Raw genomic sequence first — 25,726 nt, forward strand, 5'->3', positions numbered from 1 at the left:
GGTAGCAACTATGCCTCTCAGATGACGTGAGCAGCCCACACCATGAGCCTCCTTCCCACACAAAGACCAAGATGCATGAAACCCTGGCCCCTGGAGCCTTAATTATATGATGGATAGGACAGAGATCTGGATACCTTTGTCTCAAGATAGGTGGAGGTCATACAGTTTTAAATGGTGTGATGGAAAGCACCTAGTTTCTTTTTCTTGTCCCACACAAAAACATCTACATCTGTCAATCAGATTTAAAAACCAACTCAGGGTATAACTTCTTGCAATCAGCACCTATTATCATCATGAAGAAGCTAAACCCATTTCTGTGTAGCTCTTAATTTTCACTTTATTGGAGCTTGCTTCTACTGAATTCTCCAATCAAGCTTTCTGCTGTCATGAGATCTCAAGGTTATATTAACCCAATAGCTGATGAAAGTTCTTTTTGAGCAATTTGACACTTGTCATCTGAAGTACCTGATCTGGAAGGTTTTATGTTTGACAGTGGTCACTTCAGCTCACACAGTTAGTGAGCTCCAGGCTCTAGTAACTAATTTACCTTACACAAAGGGCCCAATTCTAAAAATGGCGCCCAAAGTTAGGCAGCAGTAGGCGCCCTACTGCTGCCTAACTTAATTGGTTTTAATTGGTTTAATCTGTGCACTAATTGGCTGCACAGATTAAAGACCAATTAAAACTTTAAAATTAAACAGAGATGCCTCCAAAAGGGCTGCTGTTATCCTGCCTACAGAGGTGCCTTAGGATGCTTAACGCCACTGTAGGTGTGGTTTAATTGGAAGTGACATTAGGTGTCATAAGGCACCTCCATAGACACAATTCTCATGAATGGTAGGCATTAGAAATATAGGCCTTTAAAACCCTGGCCTACATTTCTGGCGCCTTGGTTCCTTTCATCTAGCTGTGATTCTGCAAATGGTGCTTTTGTGCAATTGACATATGATTGGCAACATTTTTTAGGCAGCCACAGATAATGGCGCCATTTACAGAATCCAGGCCAAAATGGTTATAACAGATTGGTTATGTGTGTTTATTCTAACTTTCTTCCAAAGATTATGTCAAAGTTCCATCTTACCAATCAATCGTCCTTTAATTTGGAGAGGTTGGTAGATATGTGGAATGCCCTCCTGTAGGTGGTTGTGGAGATGAAAACAGTTACAATTCAAAATTGTGTGAATTAAACACAAAGGAATCCTGTGTGGAAAGAGAATGGAACCAAACAAACTTAGTGGTGCTTAGATGGCAACCCCAGTAATTGGGAAACAAAGCCAGTGCCAGGCAGACTTAACGATCTGTGCCCTGATCATGACTGAACAGATCTGGAAGGGCTGGTGTGGGACTTTGATGAGAGCTCCAGTAGATTGGAGAGTAAGGCCCATGTTGAGCAAACTTCTATGATGTGTGCCCTGAAAATGGCAAGAGCAAATCGAGATAAAGTATGATTATACAATATAGCACCACATCATACCTTATGCTATGGGTTTAGCTTGGGCAAACTGGATGAATCATACAGGTCTTTATCTGCTGTCATCTACTATCTGCCTTGAGTGAATTTTAAAAAAGCTATAAAATCATAATAAATAAATAAAACCAACCTATCCTCAGTGGTTTTGGGAGGATGAGCTAAATAATAAAATAAATAACATTGAATGAAAAAAGTGAAATGGAGCCCCATGTTTGTGCTATACTGCTGTGCATCTTAATGGTTCTAATCAGCAGCTGGTTTCAAAGTAAATTTATTAAAAGCCAGAGGTCTCTAGCAGACACTCTCTGTCCTGTTCCTAATACAGTATTAATAGCCTCTTTAGGTCTATATTTGCTAGAGTGCGGATTCTGTGCCATTAGAAAAAGCTGACCATACATTAGACCATAAGATGAGGCATGCAGAATTAAGTCATAAATATCACTGTAGGGGTGCTGGAGCAAGAAAGAAGAGTTCTTCTTTGCATCTGGGCTGTTGACCTCCTGTGCCACAAGAATGGTTTCTCCAGACAGCAATCCTGCCAAAAATCAGGAAAACTCTGCTAAGAATCTGAGAACCTGTCCTCCCTCTTGGCTACTTGATTCTTGGCTTTGACCTAATGCATGATTTTACTTGCTTCAGTATATGGAGGCAGTTAATATGAATCCGTGTCATTATGATACTTGTATTCTTTCCTGGTTTTCCCAATGTATTTTATGATGTAAACTTAGAACTTGAGCTTCCTGTCTTGACAAACAAGGCTCAGCTTCTGAAGTACCACTATCTGTATGTTACCAAATAGTTTGGTCTAGCAGTGACTTTTTCACCCATTCTTAATGTTGCCTGATTCCCACTATTTTCCTGTAAACTTATGTAGAGCAAGGGAGTCAGAGCTACTGGCTAGGATTCAGGCCTAAGAATAGCCTTACTGGGTCAAACCAATGGTCCATCAAGCACTGTTCTCATGGTGGCCAATCCAGGTCCCTAGTACCTGGTCAAAACCCAAGGAGTAGCAACATACCATGCTACTGATCCAGGGCAAGCAGTGGCTTCCCCTGTGTCTTTCTCAATAACAGACTATGGACTTTTCCTCTAGGAAATTTCCAAACCTCTCTTAAAACCAGCTAAGCTATCCACTCTTACCATAACCTCTGTTAATGCGTTCCAGACTTTAACTATTTTCTGAGTGAAAATATATTTTCTCCTATTGGTTTTAAAAGTATTTCCCTGTAACTTTGAAAGTCCCCTAGTCTTTGTAATTGTTGACGGACTGAAAAATCGATACACTTGCACCCTAACCATTGTAGTCTTTCCTCATACGAGAGGAGGTCCATCCCCTTTTATCATCTAGGTCACTCTTGTTTGAACCTTTCCTAGTGCTGCTATATCTTTCTTGAGTTAAGGAGACCAGAATTGAACGCAATACTCCAGATGAGGTTGCACCATGGAGCGATAAAGGAGCATTATAACATTCTTAGTCTTGTTAACCATCCCTTTTTTAATAATTCCTAGCATCCTGTTTGCTTTTTTGGCCACCGCCACATATTGGACAGAAGGTTTCATCGTATTGTCTACTATGACACCCAGATCCTTTTCTTGGATGCTAACCCTTAAGATGGACCCTAGTATCCGGTAACTTTGATTTTGGTTATTCTTCCCAATGTGCATCACTTTGCATTTGTCCCCATTAAATTTCATCTGCCACTAGGACACCTAGTCTTCCAATTTCCTAAGGTCTGCGTGCAATTTTTCACAATCCGCATGCGTTTTAATAACTTTGAACAGTTTAGTGTCATCTGCAAATTTAATCACCTCACTCATCGTTCCAATTTCCAGATCATATATAAATAAGTTAAATAGCACTGGTCCCAGTACAGATCCCTGTGGCACTCTACTGTTTATTCTCCTTCATTGAGAAAAATGACCATTTAACCCTACCCTCTGTTTTCTATCTGATAACCAATTACTAATCCACAACTGAACTTTGCCACCTACCCCATGATTCTTTAATTTTCTCAAGAGTCTCTCATGAGGAACTTTATCAAAAGCTTTCTGAAAATCTAGATACACTGCATCAACTGGCTCGCCTTTATCCACATGTTTATTTACACCTTCAAAGAAGTCAAGCAAATTGATGAGGCAAGATCTCCCTCAGCTGAACTCATGCCGACTCTATCTTATTAAATCATGTGGTATACGTGTTCCATAATTTTATTTTTTATAATTGTTTCCACCATTTTGCCCGGCACTGAAGTCAGGCTTACTGGTCTGTACTTTCCTGGATCTCCCCTGGAACCCTTTTAAAAATCGGCATAACATTGGCCATCCTCCAATCTTCAGGTAATACAGACAATTTTAGCAACAGGTTACAGATCACTAATGACAGGTCAGGAGTTTCATGTTTGAGTTCTTGTAGTACCCTGGATTGTAAACCATCTGGCCCAGGTGATTTATCACTTTTTAGCTTGTCAATTTGGCTTAGTACATCTTCCAGATTCAACAACATTTCTTTCAACTCCTCTGCATCATCATCCTTGAAAACCATTTCTGGTTCAGGTAGATCTCTTACATCTTCTTCCATAAAGACTGAAGCAAATAATTCATTCAGTCTTTCTGCTATGGCCTTATCCTCCCTGAGTGTCCCTTTTGCTCCTTGATCATCCAACGGTCCCATAGATTCCCTCACAGGTTTTCTCTTTTTGATGTACCTAAAAAATTGTTATGAGTTTTTGCCTCTTTTGCAAGTTTCTCTTCATATTCTTTCTTAGCTGTTTTTATCAATGCTTTACATCTAACTTGCCAGTGTTTGTGTTTCTTCTTATTTTCTTCATTCGGATCCTTTATCCATTCTTTAAAGGATGCTTTTTTTTGCCTCTAATAGCCTCTTTCACTTCACCTTTTAACCACACCAGCTTTCTTTTCCTCTTCTTTTCCCCTTCTTTCCAGCTTTCTTTTCCTCTTCTTTGTATCACCTTTGCTGATACATGGAACATATCTGGTCTGTGCTTCCATGATGGTATTTTTAAATACCATCCACGCCTGGTTTACAGTCCTAACCTTTGCAACTGTGGAGCTTAGGGTTGTACCTGGCCAGCCTTCCTGCCTCCAAGTCCAGCACTGCTTCAACACACTATCAGCAGTGGTTCCTCCTACATGCTACGGCTGATTTGGAAGGATTCCCTTTTGCGCGTTCATTGTAATGGGCCGGCTTAGCAAACACCCTGAGGCTGTTGATGAAAATAGCATCTAAATTAATCCTCGTGGCAGCTCTGTGGCCAAGTTAAAAGCACACTGAGCTGCCGCTAGACAGGAGAAGTACTGCTTAGCAGGGGAGGAGGGAAAGGGAAGGGAGAAAGGGTACTGCTGGACAGGGTGAAGGGGGGAGGTTGGGAGGGAGAAGGGGTAATGCTGGACAGGGGTAAGGGGAGGATGGAAGAGAGAAGGGGTACTGCTGGACATGGGGAGAGGAAGAGGTGCTGCCGGACAGGGGGCAGGGAAAGGGAAGGGAGAAGAGGTGCTACTGAACCTGGCAGAAGGGGAATGAAAGGAAAGATGCTACACACTGGAGGGGAGGGTGAGATGGTGGATGGGGAGAGAGCATATTAGCTGTGAGTGGGGTTGGGGGAGGGAAGGAAGGAAGGAAAATTGTTACAGGAGGAGTGAGAGTGATGAGAGAAGGAGAAATGGACATGTGGTAGAGGAAAGGGAGAAATGTTGCAAGGGGAGAGAACATGGGTTGGAGAGTGGGAAGGAAGGATGTCACTCGAGGGAAGAGGCAAAGAGAGAGAGAGAGAGAGAAAGTGTGGAGGAAGCAGAAAGGGTTGGACTCATGGAGAGGGTAAAATGGATGGGGAGGACAGAAAGTAGAAAAGGAGAAATGTCACACTCAGGGGGAGAGGACAGAAAGTAGAAAAGGAGAAATGTCACACTCAGGGGGAGAGGGCAGAGAGTGAAAAATTGGACTCATGGAGGAGGAGAGAGAGTTGTTGGTTAGGGGAGGAAGGAGGACTAGAGGAGAAGCATGCAGGAGGAAGAGAGAAAAAATGTTAGACTGGTAGAAAGGAGGGAGAAATGTTGGATTGGGAGGAGGGCCAGAAAGGAGGAAGGGAAGGGAGATGGACTGCAGGGGGCAGAAAGGAGGAAGGGAAAGAGAAATGTTACACTTGGGGGGGGGAGGAGTGAAGGAGAGAGATGTCAGACCATGGAAATAGGGAGGGAAGGTAAGACATGGAAAAGTAGATTTTGAGAAGAAAGCAGAGAAATGCCAGATTATGGGAAGGAGAGGAGAGAGATGCCAGACTGGGAAGGGGGAAAGGAAGGAGAGAGATTTTGGACCATGGAAATAGGGAGGGAAGGAGTGAGAGATAGGAAGGGAAGATATGACATGAAAAAATAGATTTTGAGAAGAAAGCAGACAAATTGAAAAATTGAATGTTATCTTAATGCAAAAGATAGATGCAAACTCCATCAAATACACACTAGTAGGGGCAGGTAAATTCCAAAGAATTTATGAACCTGAGTGATTAGAAAAGAATATGCTCAAACACCATAGAATAATCACTCGTAAATAGGTTTCAACATCAGCAATTTCAATTTTGTTTGCAAATTTTGGTAGCTTTTTGTGCTCAGAATCATGAAGACAATAGGGGTAAAGCCCCAACGCTACTGTCTCACCACCCAATCATCGCATCTTAAAGCACCATTTGTAGATAGCATGAATATTTAATTAACTTGAGGTGCCAATACGGCAAAACTACTTGTTCTTCTATATATATTTAGATAAAGCTAAAACTTATCTTGTAGCTTGCGGGTGTCGGGTTCCGACGTGACACGTTTCGTATCTACTTCAGGGAACCCACAATACAACGAGAAGTTTTTTCTTATGAGCGGAGTAGACTCTGAAAGTTGAGAAATTAAACAAATTAATACTTTATTTAACAAAACCTAAAAACTGTTTACTTATTCTACTAACAACATCTATAGGCTTTTTTGGAAAGGACTCACCGCTAGTGAAACACTCTTTACTTTACTAGTTGGAAAAATTTAAGCTTCCTCTTCTGGTGTCAACCAAAACTAAAACGCCATGGGAGAATTTAAAGAGTCAAGCCCCTGACCATGTGATCACGGTCTGAGACTGAAGGGAGACATGAGATGAAAAGAATATTCACTGGAAACAGAGAGGAATAAACGGCACTACTATTGTTAAAGAACATACTTGCAAGGTTACAAAAATATAGCAACTTGCTATAAAAGTTCTTATTTTAAAAAGCCCGCCATTTTAGAGGCTCTACTTACTCAGCACTGGCTTAAAGAACATCATCCAGTGAATTTGATACGCTACTCAGTCTTGGAAGCCCCTGTATTGCCTCGGGGGTGGGGGGGGTGTAATTTGAAAGCAAAACTATGCTAAGAACAAAGTTGGATTTTCAGACTGGGCACCTTACATCCGAAAGGACTAAATATTGAAATCGAATCGCGGGCTTTTTTACAATAAGAACTTTCATAGCAAGTTGCTATATTTTTGTAACCTTGCAAATATGTTCTTTAACAATAGTAGTGCCGTTTATTCCTCTCTGTTTCCAGTGAATATTCTTTTCATCTCATGTCTCCCTTCAGTCTCAGACCGTGATCACATGGTCAGGGGCTTGACTCTTTAAATTCTCCCATGGCATTTTAGTTTTGGTCGACACCAGAGGAGGAAGCTTAAATTTTTCAACTAGTAAAGTAAAGAGTGTTTCACTAGCGGTGAGTCCTTTCCAAAAAAGCCTATAGATGTTGTTAGTAGAATAAGTAAACAGTTTTTAGGTTTTGTTAAATAAAGTATTAATTTGTTTAATTTCTCAACTTTCAGAGTCTACTCCGCTCATAAGAAAAAACTTCTCGTTGTATTGTGGGTTCCCTGAAGTAGATACGAAACGTGTCACGTCGGAACCTGACACCCGCAAGCTACAAGATAAGTTTTAGCTTTATCTAAATATATATAGAAGAACAAGTAGTTTTGCCGTATTGGCACCTCAAGTTAATTAAATATTCATGCTATCTACAAATGGTGCTTTAAGATGCGATGATTGGGTGGTGAGACAGTAGTGTTGGGGCTTTACCCCTATTGTCTTCATGATTCTGAGCACAAAAAGCTACCAAGATTTGCAAACAAAATTGAAATTGCTGATGTTGAAACCTATTTATGAGTGATTATTCTATGGTGTTAAAGATAGATGCAAGGCAGAAAGTGAAGACGGAGAGAAAAACAGTCAATGGATAAGAAGGCACTGGAAACATAGTTAAAAGCACAGAAAAATAAAGTCACCAGACAACAAAGTTAGGGAAAATAATTTTATTTTCAATTGAAATGTATCAGTTTTGAAAATTTATATCTGCTATGTATATTTTGTGTACAGTATATGAAAAATAAATGGAAAAATTGCATTACAATTAGTAAAGTGGGTGGGATCTGGGGAAGAGCTAGGATGGGTCTAGGGTGGAGCTTGGGAGGTCTGGGGTTGGGGGTACTCAGTTGATATTTGTTAGACTTCCCTCCTGGCACGCCTACTGGCATTTCAGGGTCTGTCTGGAGGGCTTCCGTGTGTGCATGGATGTTAATGTGATGATGTCACACATGCGCTTGATGCCATCATAGCGATGTCCGTGCACTTCTGGGTGCCTCGAGCCATGGCCACTACCTTTAATGTGCCCCGGCTCGAGAAAGTTTGAGAGACACTGCATTAGAGAGAAGTCATCCAGGCCAACTGTCAGCAACATGTAAAAACCATGCCAATGAAAAGTTTGGATTTTTGAAGTGTGGAAATCCAAGTCATCATGAAGTTCTTATTCCTGCAGAAGAAAACTCCAAAGGAAATCCATGAATGTAAGATGCAAACATTGAGTGGCAAAAGCCCATCATACTCCACAGTGAAGAAGTAATGTGCAAACTTTTAGCATGGAAATTTTGAGACTGAAGATGCAGCAAGGTATAGGAGATCTCAAACAGTGTCAACGAAAATGTTGGCCATGTCCATGACCTGATTTTGGCAGATCAGCGAATATCGGCTAAAACAATTGCTGAGACACTAGAGATATCTAGGGAACGTGTTGGGTGTATAATCCGCAAGCAGCTGGGTATGCAGAAGTTGTCAGCCAGGTAGGTGCCCAAATATTTGAATCTTAGTGAGAAACATCATTGAGTGGAAACTTCCAAGTTGATTTTGCAGCATTTTCAGCAATCTAGTGCCAACTTTTAGGAGTAGCTAGTTACTATTGATGAAACATGGTTATACTACTATGAATCTGAAACAAAACAACAGTCCATTCAATGGCGGCCAAAGAAATTCAAGACCCAAAAGTCAGCAGGAAAGATCATGGCTACAGTGTTTTGGGATCGGGAAGGTGTTGTAATGACTATCTTCCAAGGGGCCAAACAGTTAATGCAGAATACTTGCTGTGCTTATTAAAGGAGGTATTGAAAGAAAAAAGGAGAGGAAAGTTGTGGTAAGGAGGTCAATGCACCTACTCACAAGGCTGGCAAAATGATGGATGTTTTGACATAGTTGGGGTTTCAGTACATAGACCATCCACCCTACTCACCAGATCTTGCTCCATCTGACTACTTTCTGTTTCCAAGCCTTAAAAAGAGTTTGAAAGGGTGACAATTTTCAAGTGATTTGGAGGTGATTGCAGTATTTCAGTGGCCACACATCAGAGTGGAAGGATTGCAGAAACTTCAGACACAATGTGCCAAGTGTGTTGAACTTAGGGGTGAATATATAGAATAGCTTGTAAGTTTCATGGCTCCATGTCATTCCCTTCTTGGTTGGCCTGAGAACTTTTCAGCACCCCTTCGTTTGGCTATTCTTATGTTCTAAAGCAGCATTTCAGATTCCACCAAATCAAAAGCTGCTGATAAATCTAGTGACAGTAGGGGAATTGGCACAACTGAAGAACACATAAATTTGGTCCATCGTTGCTCTTCAAAGTGTTTCTGCTCCACGTCTTTGACTAAAACCTCATTGTGCTACATCAAAACAATTGTCGTTCTCTAAAAGTTGTTCGAACGGGCTTCTTACTTCCTTGTCAATTATTTTAGATAGAATTGGCAAGTTGGAAATTGGTCTAAAGTTCTCATATTTCATAGTATCTGTTCCTGTGTTTTTCAGAATTGGAATTACACCTACTTCTTTCAGATTACAAGGAAGAATACCTTGCTTCAGAGGTGCATTAACTTTATCTTCAATCCAATTTTAACATCTTATTTGAATCTAATTTATAAAAAGCTAGAATAGAACTACAAAAAGTGCATAGATAACAAAATTATTAAGGGGATGAAACAACTTTCCTTTGAAGAAAGGCTTGAAAATGATGGCGGTCTATAATATCATGAGTAGTATGGAAAAAATTAAAAGTGATTAGCTTAAATATGGAGTATTCCCATGAAACTAATAGCAGATTTAGCACAAATTAAAGAATGCATTTTCTTTTTTAATTGTCGCACAATTAAGCTGTGGCTTTTGTCAGAAAATGTAGTTAGGGGCTCATTTTCAAAGTGCTTCTATAGTTTAAAAGCCTCTATAGTTTAAAAGATTAGGACATGTTTCTGAGTGACACTACATTAATAATTAGCCTGATAGACTGAGTGTTTCCACTGCTTATCTCAGCAATCAATATCAGCGATATGAACTAAACTTTCCTATTAGGACCTGAACTGGCCATTCTCGGAAACGATATTGAGCTCAATGGATCATCTATTGGTCTTACCCAACATTGCATTTCTTTATGACTGAACCGCCTAGAAGTCATTTGACTATGGCGGTATAGAAAAATAAAGTTATTATTATTATTAATTAGCAACTATACAGTAAATAAGTGTCTTGATTCTGATAGTTGTTCCTTGTTCTCTTTTAAGACCCTATTTGTAATGTTTTGCAGACCTTCAACTCCCTTCGTTGATGTTCTGGAGCACAAATATCGGGATCTCTGGATAAAGCAGCAGAAAATGAGAGATGAAGTTGAACGGCTCAAATACAGAGAAAAGGTAACATGACCTGGAATCATAGAGAATCAGCTGTCTCAACATTCCTGTTCTTAACTCTGATTATACAGTATTATCATTATCACCATAAATTGCAGTCCTTTTCATCAATAAGACCCCAATGTACTGAGAGCTTTGAAAGCACAGCTGCCTCTAAGTCCTCCAGTGTGATGACAGTGCTGCATCAGAAAGGCTAGACTCATTACAGAGGGAAATGAGCAGATCTGTAGACACTGGAGTTGTAGATAGCATAGGGCACCAGACAAAAAGGACAACACATCTCAACCTATTTATTCTATTTTTTCCCTATTTATTTTTTCACACTGCTACATCCAGAATCCAATCTGATAGAAGTTTTGCACAATTCTGAATAGATAAGATGATGGTTCAGAGAGAAAGGATATAGATTTGTTGGGAAATGGGCAACATTCTAGGAAAGGAGCTCCACCCTAACCAAGTTGGAACCAGACTGCAGGCATCAGCATCTAAAAAGGAGATAGAGCAGCTTTTAAACTAAAACCCGAGAATAAGGTAACAGTCACTCGAGCACATGGATTGGAATAAGATTTCTTTTGAAGGATATTATCAAAACAAGGAAGTGAGGGTATCCCGACAGAGTGATTGCCATAAAGGCAGTAGTAAACCAATTGCTTTCAAATAAAGAGGTGACGGATGTGAAAGATTGCAAATTATCACTGTCAACTGCTGAATTCGTTGTTAATAGGAACAAAAAATAAACCATTTTTTTAAAGTGGCTGTATATAAACACTAAGGGGACGATTTTCAGATCCCAGGAGGCAGCCTGGCTACCTCCTGCAGTTGGTGGTGAATTTGGAAATTCAATACAGGGGCTGTACCTGGCAACTGGTCAACTAAGCCGATATTTATCAGCTGACCAGCTGAGTCGTAGCAGCCAAAGATAGACCTGCTGTTTAGGCTGGTCTGTCTGGCCACTCAGCTTAGCTGGTCAACCAATGAATATTGGTGCTGACAAAAAGGTTGGTGACCAGACTAGCCAATGACTGGGATATGCAGCAGGCGATAGCAGGCTATCTCTCACTGAATATCAACAGTTAACTAGCTTAGCACTACTTAGGGCTCCTTTTACAAAGGTGCGCTAGCAGTTTTAGCGCACGCTAGCCGCTACCGCCTCCTTGTAAGCTAGCGCACCTTTGTAAAAGGAGCCCTTAATACTGAATATTGTGCAGCCAAATCTTAAATAATAAGATGGAAGCATTAGAATATATAGCACTAATGAAAAGATAGATATTTGAAACCTGGTGGAAGAAGGATAACCAGTGGGACCCTGTCATACCAGGAAGCATATTATATACTGCCAGAGACAGAGCCTGATGTACTAATTCAGGCAGGTTGTTCCAGGTGTATGGTGCAGCAAGATAGAAGAGATGGAGTTGGCAGTTGGTAGTAGAGGAGAACCGACAAGAGCGACTTAACCAATGAATGAGGAGGAAAGATAAGAGAAGAGATTTATTAAGGAGTTGCAGAGTGAATACACTTGTAGGTCAATAAAAAGAGTTTGAACTGTATTCGGAAACGAACAGGGAGCCAGTGAAGTGACTTGAGGAGAGGAGTATTGTGAGCATAATGACACTGGTGGAATATGAGGCCTGCAGCAGAATTCTGAAGGGGAGAGAGATGGCTTAGCTGAAGACCTCTGAGAAGCAAGTTGAAAGAAGTCCAGGCGAGAAGTGATGAGAACGTGGATGAGGGTCTCGGCAGTGTGCTCAGAAAGGAAGGGCCAGATTTTAGTGACATTGTAAAGAAAGAAACGACAGGTTTTATCTACCTGTTGGATATGAGAAGAGAGGGAAAGAGATGAGTCAAAGATGACCCCCCCCCCAAGGTTGCGAGCTGACAAGACAGGGGGAATAAAGGGAGGCCAATGTTCTTTATATTATATACTCTGCACTAGTGTTAGGATTTTGTAAGGGCCCAGTTTGACCCTTACTTCCAAAATCACATTGTCAACCAGATTCCAAGATAAATTTGTCCTACTTCAAATAAGCTTCTAAATTTCGACACAAAGGTTTTCTCGTAAAACTCATGCTTTTTCACATTTCCACCTGCTTCAAGCTTCAAATTTTTAAAATATCGTGAGCGCATTCTTTCTTATCCTTGGGATAAGGATTTCAAAAAGTTACTATTGTCCTCTGTTTCTTATTTACATTTCAGGAAACAACTAAAAACTTATTTGTTTTCCAGATTTTTGGGCAATTAACCGTTAACTTTCAGGTTGTTTCTTATTCAATTGTAGCTTTATTATTTAATCTTTTGTTAACCGCATAGAACTTAATGGTTATGCAATCTAGAAATTGATTTTATGTTATGATATGGTATCTTCCCTGGGGTCCTGTCAGGTACTGCAGCCAATAAGACACTGGGAGAATTTCTTCATTCATGGCCTCTCTTGCTCTACTCTAACTCAAGGTATTTAACTCCAACATGGTCTGAGCTCCACCTCTCTGACTTGGAGAGTCAGAGTTGGCAAACTAGGACCACCAGCTGAACTGTACTAGTGAGGGAGTGCTCTTCACCTTACTATCCACTCACTCACAGGTACATATGAAGCAGAAGCTAGTAAGAGAATCAGTTGGCCTACTAGACATTCAAATGATAAAAGAGACACTCAGGGAGGATAAGACCATAGTAGAGAGATTAAATAAATTCTATGCATTGGTATTAACTGCTAGAAATGGTATTTGTTGGTGTTGAATCAGAGGAACTAAAACAAATCTCTGTAAACCTGGAAGATGTAATAAGGCAAATTGACAAACTTAAGAGTAGCAAATCACCTGGACTGGATGGTGTACACCTCAAAGTATTGATAGAATTAAAAAACAAAATTACAAATCTATTATTATTGTAACATATGCTTAAAATCAAGTGTGGTACCTGAAAAATGAATAGTGGCCGACATAATGGCAATTTTTTAAAAGAGTTCCAGAGGTGACCCAAGAAATTATAGACCAGTAAGCCTGATGCAAAGGGAAATGATAGTTTCTATTATAAAGAATAAAGATATGTAATGTATGTTTAGGCATGGATTAAAGGGACAAAGCCAACAAGTATTTAGGCAAGGGAATTTTTGCCTCAGGTACATTAGTTAGATTGTGAGCCTGTCAGGACAGACAGGGAAAAATGCTTGAGTACATGAATAAATTCATGTAAACCGTTCTGAGCTCCCCTGGGAGAACGGTATTAAAAAATTGAATTAAAAAATGATCTGATATGTTTTTTCAAAAGGATGAATTAACATATGGATAAAGGTGAACTGTATGAAGTTGTGAAATCAAGATATACAACTTCATACAGTTAGCACAGTTACTTACCGTAACAGGTGTTATCCAGGGACAGCAGGCAGATATTCTTAACGTATGGGTGACGTCACCGACGGAGCCCTGGTACGGACCATTTTAACTAGAAAGTTCTAGTTGGCCGCACCGCGCATGCGCGAGTGCCTTCCCGCCCGACGGAGGAGTGCGTGGTCCCCAGTTTCTTCGTTTCCGCAGAGCGAAGAAGTCGCATGTTTTTCAACGGCTGTTGAAATCATTAGTTTGCCTTCCCGCTCGCGTATTTTTTCCGAATTTCTTCCTTTTTTCCCTTTGGATTACTTTATTTTTCCTTAAAAAAAAAAAAAAAAAAAACTCGTCGAGTTTTCTTTATTTTTTCGAGCCGGCCCCGGCGGGGCCTGTTGTCACCATACAGGCCTCCGGCTTTGATTTTGCGGAGGCCGTGTTTCCCTTCATGCCCCCTCAACCGGGTTTTAAGAAGTGCCAGCGGTGTGCACACCCGATCTCTCTCACAGACCCGCACAATTGGTGCCTCCAGTGCCTGGGTCCAGAGCATCGGGCTGACACCTGCACCCGCTGTGCTACGCTTAAAAAGCGCACTTTGAAAAATAGGCAGATCCAGCAAAATATTTTGTTTGGTACCGGATCTGCCATGGAACCTGCCGCGACGTCGACGGCACTCCAAAAGTCGGCACCGACGACGTCTACACCACCGGACCCTTCCTCGGGGTCGTTGGGCCCAGGTAAGCCGGCTAAGAAGCCTTCCACTTCCCTCGAGCGCCCTCCTGCCACGGTTGCGACACCGGCCATTCCGGCGCCGCACCAGCCCCGCAAACACTCCGCTCCGATCTCGGTGAGTGCCTCATCATTGGCCTCCTCATCGCCAGAGCGTAGAGCGGCACCTATGGTACCGAAGAAGAAAAAAGCGGTACCGGTGCCTCCCCTGGATGACCACATCGCAGCCATACTCCAAACACAGTTACAGGAGCAGCTGCAACAACAACTCCAACAACTGTTGCCGGCGTTGCTGGCACCGCACCTTCCGGTACAGGACCGGTCCGAGCCTCGCACTGTCCCATCGGTGTCGACCCCCTCGGTACCGACTAATACCTCCATGCCGGTGCTCTTGGCCGAAACACCTACGGTGCATACCTGTGCTACTGCCGACCCTGTCCGGTCCCAGGAATGACATCGGTCTTCCTCACCCGGTACCGCCTCGGTGCGCTCAGGCAAATCTCTCTCAAAGACCCGCCATGCCGAGCCCTCCACGCCGATGTCCAAACGTACGCACCCCGACGTTAGGGACCCAGACTTGTGGGAAGACTCCCCTCACGTTACCGAAGAGGACGCTTCGTCAACCGACGAAGAACCCTCCATGACCGACACCACCTCCAAACCAGAGCAATCCTCTTTCTCTAAATTCCTTAGGGAAATGTCAGCAGCTCTTTCCATCCCCTTAGAGTCCGACTCTAAGAAGTCTCGGGCTTTCCTCGATGCCCTAGACTTTGAGCAACCTCCCAAGGAATTTCTAAAGTTGCCCGTCCACGACATCTTACGGGAAACTTTCTATAAGAACTGGGAGACTCCCCTCACTGTTCCCGGAGCCCCTCGTAAATTGGATAGCTTGTACCGGGTTATCCCAATCCCAGGGTTTGACAAACCTCAATTGCCCCACGAGTCCCTCCTGGTGGAATCTACTTTGAAAAAATCTCAGGGTTCCAGTGTATATGCCTCCACCCCTCCTGGCAGAGAGGAAAAAACCATGGATAAATTTGGTAAGCGCCTTTTCCAAAATTCCATGCTAGCCAATAGAGCCAACAACTACACCTTCCACTTCTCCTTCTACATGAAGCATCTGGTGCAACAGCTCTCCTCCTTACAGAAATATCTTCCTGAACGTAAGGTCCCTCTGTTCCAGCAACAAATTTCCAGCCTCCTCCAACTCAGGAAATTTATGGTTCTCTCCATCTACGACTCATTTGAGCTGACCTCTCGCGCCTCTGCCATGGCGGTGGCCATGCGCCGTTTGGCATGGCTGAGAGTCTCTGACCTAGACATTAACCACCAGGACCGCCTGGCTAACGCACCTTGTCTGGGCGATGAACTCTTCGGAGAGTCCCTGGACTCAACAACCCAGAAACTCTCAGCACATGAGACCAGGTGGGACACTCTGATCAAACCTAAAAAGAAGACTCCACCTGCTCGTCCCTACAGACAACAGTCTTCTTACCAGCGTAGGTTCTCGGCCAGACCTCTCAATCCGCCTCAACAACAGTCTCGCCGTCCTCGCCACCAACATCAGACTCAGGCTCGCCCACAGACTCAACCTGCCAAACCTCCTCCTTCATCTAAGCCGTCTCAACCCTTTTGACTCTTTTCTCCAGAGCATAGCCATTCTCCCACCATCGCTGCCTCTCCCTCAACCTATCGGAGGACGTCTTCAGCTTTTCCTCAGCCGTTGGGAGGTCATCACTTCGGACCAGTGGGTCCTCAACATCATTCGCCACGGCTACTCTCTCAACTTCCAGACTCTTCCACCAGACCATCCTCCCGTAGAGTCTGCTTCTCACTCCTCCCAAACCCCCCTCCTCCTGAGGGAGGTCCAATCCCTCCTTCTTCTCAATGCCATCGAAGAGGTACCTCCGGACCAAAGGGGTCAGGGATTCTACTCCCGCTACTTCCTGGTCCCCCCCAAAAACAAACAGGAGACCTTCGTCCCATCCTCGATCTCAGGGACCTCAACAAGTGTCTAGTCAAAGAGAAGTTCAGAATGCTCTCCCTAGCCACGCTTTACCCTCTTCTCTCCCACCACAACTGGCTATGCTCCCTAGACCTCAAGGAGGCCTACACTCACATTCCAATCCATCCGTCTTCACGTCGCTACCTACGGTTCCAGATACAGCACCATCACTATCAGTACAAAGTGCTACCCTTTGGCCTCGCATCATCGCCCAGAGTGTTCACCAAGTGCCTTATTGTGGTGGCGGCCTTCCTCAGGTCTCACGACCTTCAGGTGTTCCCCTACTTGGACGATTGGCTGGTGAAAGCACCTACGTCTCTGCTTGTACTTCAAGCCACTAATCACACCATCTCGTTCCTCCATCTCTTGGGTTTCGAGATCAACTACCCCAAGTCGTATCTGCTACCCACACAGTGACTTCAGTTCATTGGAGCAGTTCTCGACACCACTCTAATGAGGGCATTTCTCCCCTCCGACCGCCATCGAACTCTGCTCCACCTCTGCCGTCAGGTGCTCCTTCATCACTCCATTCCAGCTCAGCAGATGATGATCCTCCTGGGCCATATGGCCTCGACGGTCCATGTACTTCCTCTGGCGCGACTCCACCTCAGGACACCTCAGTGGACTCTAGCCAACCAATGGTCACAGACCACCGATCCTCTTTCTCATCCCATCTCTGTGACATCGTCTCTTCGGCAATCTCTTCAATGGTGGTTGAACTCCTCCAATCTTTCCAGGGGTCTACTCTTTCATATACCCCCTCACTCCATGATCATAACCACAGATGCCTCCCCCTATGCATGGGGCGCTCACCTGGGAGATCTTTGCACCCAGGGACTCTGGACCCCTCAGGAGCGTCAACATCACATCAACTTCCTCGAACTCAGGGCCATGTTCTATGCTCTCAAGGCCTTCCAGCACCTTCTCTACCCTCAGGTTCTTCTCCTGTGCACAGACAACCAAGTCGCCATGTACTACATAAACAAGCAAGGCGGCACCGGATCTCCCCTCCTCTGTCAGGAGGCTATCCGCATCTGGACCTGGGCCACAGCCTACAGTCTCTTCCTCAAGGCTGTCTATATCCAGGGCGAACAGAACTCCCTGGCCGACAATCTCAGCCGCATCCTTCAACCTCACGAGTGGACCCTGGATCCTCCCACACTCCACTCCATCTTTGCTCTCTGGGGCACTCCTCAGGTGGACCTCTTTGCAGCTCCTCACAACCATCAGCTGCCCCAGTTCTGTTCCAGACTCTTCTCTCCTCATCGTCTGGCCCCGGATGCATTCCTGCTCGACTGGACGGATCGGTTCCTCTATGCCTTTCCTCCCCTACCTCTGATGTTGTGGACGATCTTCAAACTCCGCAGGGACAGAGCCACCATGATCCTCATCGCCCCTCGGTGGCCTCGCCAACACTGGTTCTCCCTCCTGCTTCAGCTCAACTCCAGGGAGCCCATTCCTCTTCCTGTGTTTCCTACTCTACTTACACAGCAGCATCAGTCTCTACTACATCCCAATCAGTCCTCGCTCCACCTGACAGCTTGGTTTCTCTCAGGCTGACCTCTCCAGAGAATCTGTCTCAGCCTGTCCGTCGTATTTTGGATGCTTCCAGGAAACCGGCCACCCTCCAATGTTACCATCAGAAATGGACCCGGTTCTCCTCTTGGTGTCTCCTTCATCATCACAATCCCACCTCACTGGCGGTGGAAACTGTACTGGACTATTTGCTCTCTCTCTCCGACGCTGGCCTCAAGTCGACCTCAATCAGAGTCCACCTCAGTGCCATCACTGCGTTTCATGAGCCTATCCTCGGAAAACCTCTTACGGCTCATCCCCTGGTTTCCCGGTTCATGAGAGGCCTCTTCAATGTCAAACCACCTCTGAAGCCTCCTCCAGTCGTCTGGGACCTGAATGTGGTTCTATCAGCCCTCATGAAACCTCCATTTGAGCCTCTTGCCACAACTTCACTCAAATTTCTTACGTGGAAGGTGCTTTTCCTCATTGCCATCACCTCTGCCAGGAGGTTAGTGAGCTGCATGCACTGGTTGCCGACCCACCTTTCACTGTTTTCCACCATGACAAGGTGGTTCTGCGTACCCATCCTAAATTTCTGCCTAAGGTGCTCTCGGACTTCCACCTCAACCAGTCCATTGTATTGCCTGTTTTCTTCCCTAAGCCCCATTCCCATCCTGGGGAACAGGCGTTACACTCGCTGGATTATAAGCATGCCCTTGCATACTACCTTGATCATACCAGGGCTCACCGCTCGTCTCCTCAGCTCTTTCTGACCTTCGATCCTAACCGTCTAGTTCGTCCTGTCTCTAAACGGACGCTTTCCAACTGGCTTGCTGCCTGCATTGCGTTCTGTTATGCTCGGGCCGGTCTCTCACTGGAAGATGCTGTCACGGCCCACAGGGTCAGAGCTATGGCGGCTTCTGTGGCTTTCCTCCGCTCCACACCTATCGAGGAAATCTGCAAGGCTGCCACTTGGTCCTCAGTTCACACGTTCACTACTCACTACTGTCTGGATGCCTTCTCCAGACGGGATGGACTCTTCGGCCAATCTGTGTTACAAAATTTATTTTCCTAATGGCCAACCATCCCTCCTCCCTCTCTGTTAGCTTGGAGGTCACCCATACGTTAAGAATATGCTGCATGCTTGTCCTGGGATAAAGCACAGTTACTTACCGTAACAGGTGTTATCCCAGGACAAGCAAGCAGCATATTCTTTACGCATGGGTGACGTCACCGACGGAGCCCTCGGTACGGACCTTTTTAACTAGAAAGTTCTAGTTGGCCGCACCGCGCGTGCGCGAGTGCCTTCCCGCCCGACGGAGGAGTGCGTGGTCCCCAGTTTCTTCATTTCCGCGGAGCGAAGAAGACGCGTGTGTTTTTTCAACGGCCGTTGAACTCACTTTTTGCCTTCCCGCTCGCAAATTTTTGTACTTTTTCTTTCTTTTTACCTTCGGGTTTCTTTTTTCTTTGATTTAAAAAAAAAAAAAAAAAAAAAAACCTTCAATTTTTTTACCCTTTTTTTCGACTTTGCCCCGGCGGGGCCTGTTGCCATTATACAGGCCTCGGGGTTCGATTTTGCGGAGGCTGTTTTCCCCTTCATGCCCCCGCAAGCCGGTTTTAAGAAGTGCCAGCGGTGTGCACGCCCGATCTCCCTCACTGACCCACACAATTGGTGTTTGCAGTGTTTGGGTCCGGAGCATCGGGCGGACTCCTGCACCCGCTGTGCCACTCTTAAAAAGCGGATGCTTAAAAATCGGCAAATCCAACAAAATCTTTTGTTCGGCACCGGGTCGACGATGGACTCCTCGGCATCGACAGCGGTACCATCAAAATCGGCACCGTCTACTTCGACGCCACCCGACCCCGCATCGGCGCCACTGGCGCCAGGTAAGCCGGCTAAGAAGCCTCCCTCTTCCCTCGAGCGTCCACCAGCCACAGTGGCGACACCGACCTTGCCGGCCTCGCGCCGACCCCGAAAGCGCTCCGCCCCGATTTCGGTGAGTGCCTCGTCATCGGCCTCCTCATCGCCGGGGCGTGGAGCGGCACCTAAGGAACCGAAGCAAAAGAAAGCGGTTCCGGTGCCACCCCTGGATGACCGTATTGCGGCCATCCTCCAAGTTCAACTACAGGAACAGCTGCAGCATCAACTCCAGCACCTGTTACCTACTATCCTGGCACCGCTCCTTTCGGTACCAGACCGGCCCGAGCCCCGTACCGAGCCACCGGTATCCACCCCATCGGTACCAATTAACACCTCCATGCCGATTCTTTCGGCTGAGCAACTTCATGCCCATCCTGTGGTTCACTCCCATACCACTACGGATCCACCTCGGGACCGGGCAGGGCACCATTCTTCCCGGGACCGGGATCGACGCCGGCCCTCTTCTCCCGGTACCGTTTCGGTGCGCTCTGGGAAGTCTTTATCCAAGACTCACCATAGCGCACCTTCCACCCCGGTGTCTCGGCATGCACACCCAGAGGTCCGGGACCCAGACTTATGGGAAGAGTCCCCCCCAGTACCGAGGAGGATCTCTCCTCATCTGATGAGGATCCCTCAGCACCTGATGCCACCTCCAAACCTGAGCAATCCTCCTTCTCAAAGTTCCTCAGGGAGATGTCTGCAGCTTTATCCCTCCCTCTGGAATCAGACTCCAAAAAATCTCAAACCTTCCTGGAGGCTTTGGATTTTGAACAACCTCCTAAGGAGTTTCTTAAGCTACCCATACACGACATCCTACGGGAGACCTTTTACAAGAATTGGGAGAACCCCCTTACAGTTCCTGGGGCCCCCCGCAAGCTGGATAACCTCTATCGAGTCATTCCAATTCCAGGGTTCGATAAGTCCCAATTGCCCCATGAGTCCCTTCTTGTTGAATCCACCTTAAAGAAGACTCAGGGCTCCAGTGTCTATGCCTCCACCCCTCCTGGCAGAGAGGGTAAAACCATGGACAAGTTTGGCAAGAGGCTCTATCAGAATGCCATGCTGGCCAACAGGGCGAACAATTATTCCTTCCATTTTTCATTTTACATGAAACACTTGGTTCAACAGCTGTCCGCCCTCCAAAAATATCTCCCAGAGAGAAAGGTTCCACTTTTTCAGCAACACATCTCTGGTCTCCTTCAGTTACGAAAATTTATGGTCCGCTCTATATATGATTCATTCGAGCTCACCTCCCGTGCCTCTGCCATGGCCGTAGCCATGCGCCGCCTGGCCTGGCTGAGAGTCTCAGATTTGGACATTAACCACCAGGATCGTCTGGCCAACGCCCCCTGTCTTGGGGACGAACTTTTCGGAGAGTCCCTGGATTCCACCACCCAGAAACTCTCTGCACATGAAACCAGATGGGACACCCTGATTAAACCCAAGAAAAAGGCTCCGCCTGCCCGTCCTTTCAGGCCTCAATCCTCCTACCAGCGTAGGTTCTCAGCCAGGCCACTCAATCCGCCTTCCCAACAACCTCGGCGGCCCCGGCAACACCAACACCAGGCACAGGCTCGTTCTCAGTCCAATCAACCCAACAAGCCTCTTCCTCCTGCTAAACCTTCTCAGCCCTTTTGACTCTTCTCTCCAGGGCATAGCCAGTCTTCCACCTTCGCTACCTCTTCCACAACCAATCGGAGGTCGTCTCCTCATATTCTTCAGCCGTTGGGAGGTCATCACATCGGACCAGTGGGTCCTCAACATCATCCACCACGGCTACTCTCTCAACTTCCAGACTCTTCCACCGGACAACCCTCCCGTAGAGTCTGCTTCTCACTCCTCCCAAACCCCCCTCCTCCTGAGGGAGGTTCAATCCTTCCTTCTTCTCAATGCCATCGAAGAAGTACCTCCGGAACAAAGGGGTCAGGGATTCTACTCCCGCTACTTCCTGGTACCCAAAAAGACGGGAGACCTCCGTCCCATTCTCGATCTCAGGGACCTCAACAAGTATCTCGTCAAGGAGAAATTCAGAATGCTCTCCCTTGCCATGCTTTATCCTCTTCTTTGTCAACACGACTGGCTATGTTCCCTGGACCTCAAGGAGGCCTACACTCACATCCCAATCAATCCGAATTCACGCCGCTACCTGCGGTTCCAGGTACAACACCGCCACTATCAGTACAAAGTGCTACCCTTTGGCCTCGCTTCATCACCCAGGGTATTCACCAAGTGCCTTATTGTAGTAGCGGCCTTCCTCAGGTCTCACAGTCTCCAGGTGTTCCCCTACTTGGACGATTGGTTGGTGAAAGCACCTACGTCTCAACTTGTGCTACAAGCTACTCATCACACCATCTCTCTCCTCCACCTCCTGGGGTTCGAGATCAACTACCCCAAGTCGCATCTGCTTCCCACCCAGCGACTTCAATTCATCGGAGCCGTTCTGGACACCACACTAATGAGGGCTTTTCTCCCCTCCGATCGTCAGCGGACCCTGCTCCATCTCTGTCGTCAGGTACTCATGCATCCCTCCATTCCTGCCCGACAGATGATGGTCCTCCTGGGTCACATGGCCTCGACAGTACATGTCCTTCCTCTGGCACGTCTCCACCTCAGAACACCTCAATGGACTCTTGCCAACCAATGGTCACAGACTACGGATCTTCTTTCTCATCCCATCTCTGTGACATCATCTCTTCAGCAATCTCTCCAATGGTGGTTGAACTCAAATCTTTCCAGGGGTCTGCTCTTTCATCTACCCCCTCACTCCATGATCATCACCACGGATGCCTCCCCCTATGCGTGGGGAGCTCACCTAGGAGATCTACGCACCCAGGGACTTTGGACCCCACAGGAGCGTCAACATCACATCAATTTCCTGGAACTCAGAGCCATGTTCTACGCCCTCAAGGCTTTCCAGCATCTTCTCTGCTCTCAGGTTCTTCTCCTGTGCACAGACAATCAAGTCGCCATGTACTACATAAACAAGCAAGGCGGCACCGGATCTCGCCTCCTTTGTTTGGAGGCTCTACGCATCTGGACCTGGGCCACGGCCCGCAATCTCTTCCTCAAGGCTGTCTATATCCAAGGCGAACAGAACTCCCTGGCCGACAATCTCAGCCGCATCCTTCAACCTCACGAGTGGACGCTGGACCCTCCAACACTCCACTCCATCTTTGCTCGCTGGGGCACTCCGCAGGTGGACCTCTTTGCAGCACCTCACAACCATCAGCTGCCCCAATTCTGTTCCAGACTCTTCTCTCCTCATCGTCTGGCCCCAGATGCATTCCTGCTCGACTGGAGAGATCGGTTCCTTTATGCCTTCCCTCCACTTCCTCTGATGTTGCAGACCTTGTCCAAACTCCGCAGGGAGAGGGCCACCATGATTCTCATCGCTCCTCGGTGGCCTCGACAACACTGGTTCTCCCTCCTGCTCCAGCTCAGCTCCAGGGAGCCCATTCCTCTTCCTGTGTTTCCTACTCTGCTTACACAGCAGCATCAATCTCTACTACATCCCAATCTGTCTTCGCTCCACCTGACAGCTTGGTTTCTCTCGGGCTGACCTCTCCTGAGAATCTATCTCAGCCTGTCCGTCTCATTTTGGACGCCTCCAGGAAACCGGCCACCCTCCAATGTTACCATCAGAAGTGGACCAGGTTCTCCTCTTGGTGTCTACGGCATCATCACGATCCCACCTCTTTAGCGGTGGAAACTGTACTGGAATATTTGCTCTCGCTGTCCAATGCTGGCCTCAAATCTACCTCAGTGCCATCACTGCGTTTCACGAGCCTATCCTCGGAAAACCTCTCACGGCTCATCCACTGGTTTCCCGGTTCATGAGAGGTCTCTTCAATGTCAAACCACCTCTGAAGCCTCCTCCTGTCGTCTGGGACCTGAATGTGGTTTTATCAGCACTCATGAAACCTCCGTTTGAGCCTCTTGCCACAACTTCGCTCAAATTTCTTACCTGGAAGGTGCTTTTCCTAATTGCCATCACCTCTGCCAGGAGGGTTAGTGAGCTGCATGCACTGGTCGCCGATCCACCATTCACTGTTTTTCACCATGACAAGGTGGTCCTGCGTACCCATCCCAAATTCCTTCCAAAGGTGGTCTCAGCTTTTCACCTCAACCAGTCCATTGTGTTGCCCGTCTTTTTCCCTAAACCCCATTCTCATCCTGGGGAACAGGTGCTGCACACGCTGGATTGTAAGCGTGCCCTTGCCTACTACCTTGACCGTACCAGGGCTCACCGCTCATCTCCTCAGCTCTTTTTGTCCTTCGACCCTAACCGTCTAGGTCGTCCTGTCTCCAAACGACGCTTTCCAATTGGCTTGCTGCCTGTATTGCGTTCTGTTATGCTCGGGCCGGTCTCTCACTGGAAGGTGCTGTCACGGCCCACAGAGTCCGAGCTATGGCTGCTTCTGTGGCTTTCCTCCGTTCCACGCCCATCGAGGAAATCTGCAAGGCGGCCACTTGGTCCTCAGTTCACACGTTCACTACTCACTACTGTCTGGATGCCTTCTCCAGACGGGATGGGCACTTCGGCCAATCTGTGTTACAAAATTTATTTTCGTAATGGCCAACCATCCCTCCTCCCTCTCTGTTAGCTTGGAGGTCACCCATGCGTAAAGAATATGCTGCCTGCTTGTCCTGGGATAAAGCACAGTTACTTACCGTAACAGGTGTTATCCAGGGACAGCAGGCAGATATTCTTACGTCCCACCCTCCTCCCCGGGTTGGCTTCTTAGCTGGCTTATCCTAACTGGGGACCACGCACTCCTCCGTCGGGCGGGAAGGCACTCGCGCACGCGCGGTGCGGCCAACTAGAACTTTCTAGTTAAAAAGGTCCGTACCGAGGGCTCCGTCGGTGACGTCACCCATGCGTAAAGAATATCTGCCTGCTGTCCCTGGATAACACCTGTTACGGTAAGTAACTGTGCTTTATCCAGGGACAGCAGGCAGATATTCTTACGTCCCACCCTCCTCCCCGGGTTGGCTTCTTAGCTGGCTTATCTTAACTGGGGACCACGCACTCCTCCGTCGGGCGGGAAGGCACTCGCGCATGCGCGGTGCGGCCAACTAGAACTTTCTAGTTAAAAAGGTCCGTACCGGGGCTCCGTCGGTGACGTCACCCATACGTTAAGAATATCTGCCTGCTGTCCCTGGATAACACCTGTTACAGTAAGTAACTGTGCTAACTGTATGAAGTTGTATATCTTGATTTCAGATAGATTTTTTTTTTTAATTATTTATTCATTTTCACATCAAAGAACAAAAACGCTTTGATAAAAGAAATTAAATGTACATTAAATAAATTATTATCAAAACACAAGAAGAGGAGTAAAACACTCCTATTACTAATAGAGTGATCATAGTCCACATTTGGGAGAGATGAAGCCATACCCAGTCAAAGGGAGTTGACTTTAGGAAATCATTCACGGTAATATTAACACATGTCCTTCATAATTACAGGGTTCTTTTGGTTATTTACATTTAGGCCTGAGTAGTAGAAATTACAGAGGGGTCTGGAGCCTTAATGGCAGCCTTTCCTTCCAGAAAAAATTGCAATTGTTCTGGTTCATAGAAGATATATTTGTTCACCTGATAAGTAATACAACATTTACAAGGAAATCTAAGCTGATAGGTTGCTCCCAAACCCAAAACTGACTGATGAAACATCAGAAATTTCTTTCGTCTAGCCTGCGTCCACTTTGAAACATCAGGAAAAATAGCAATCGTGTGATCATAAAAT

The 25,726-nt window shown here is 46.1% G+C and overlaps 1 protein-coding gene across 2 annotated transcripts in view; it reads left to right on the forward strand.

Annotated features, from left to right (window-relative positions):
* CFAP77 (cilia and flagella associated protein 77) overlaps positions 1 to 25,726 on the forward strand; it is a 224,600-nt gene that overhangs the window by 175,694 nt on the left and 23,180 nt on the right. For both annotated transcript variants that reach the window (XM_033960485.1, XM_033960486.1), the window contains one exon: positions 10,388 to 10,493. In XM_033960485.1, coding sequence (XP_033816376.1) covers positions 10,388 to 10,493 — 106 coding nt within the window. The remainder of the gene's footprint in view (positions 1 to 10,387; positions 10,494 to 25,726) is intronic.

Source organism: Geotrypetes seraphini, chromosome 10, assembly GCF_902459505.1.
Source record: "Geotrypetes seraphini chromosome 10, aGeoSer1.1, whole genome shotgun sequence".
Classification (NCBI taxonomy): domain Eukaryota; kingdom Metazoa; phylum Chordata; class Amphibia; order Gymnophiona; family Dermophiidae; genus Geotrypetes; species Geotrypetes seraphini.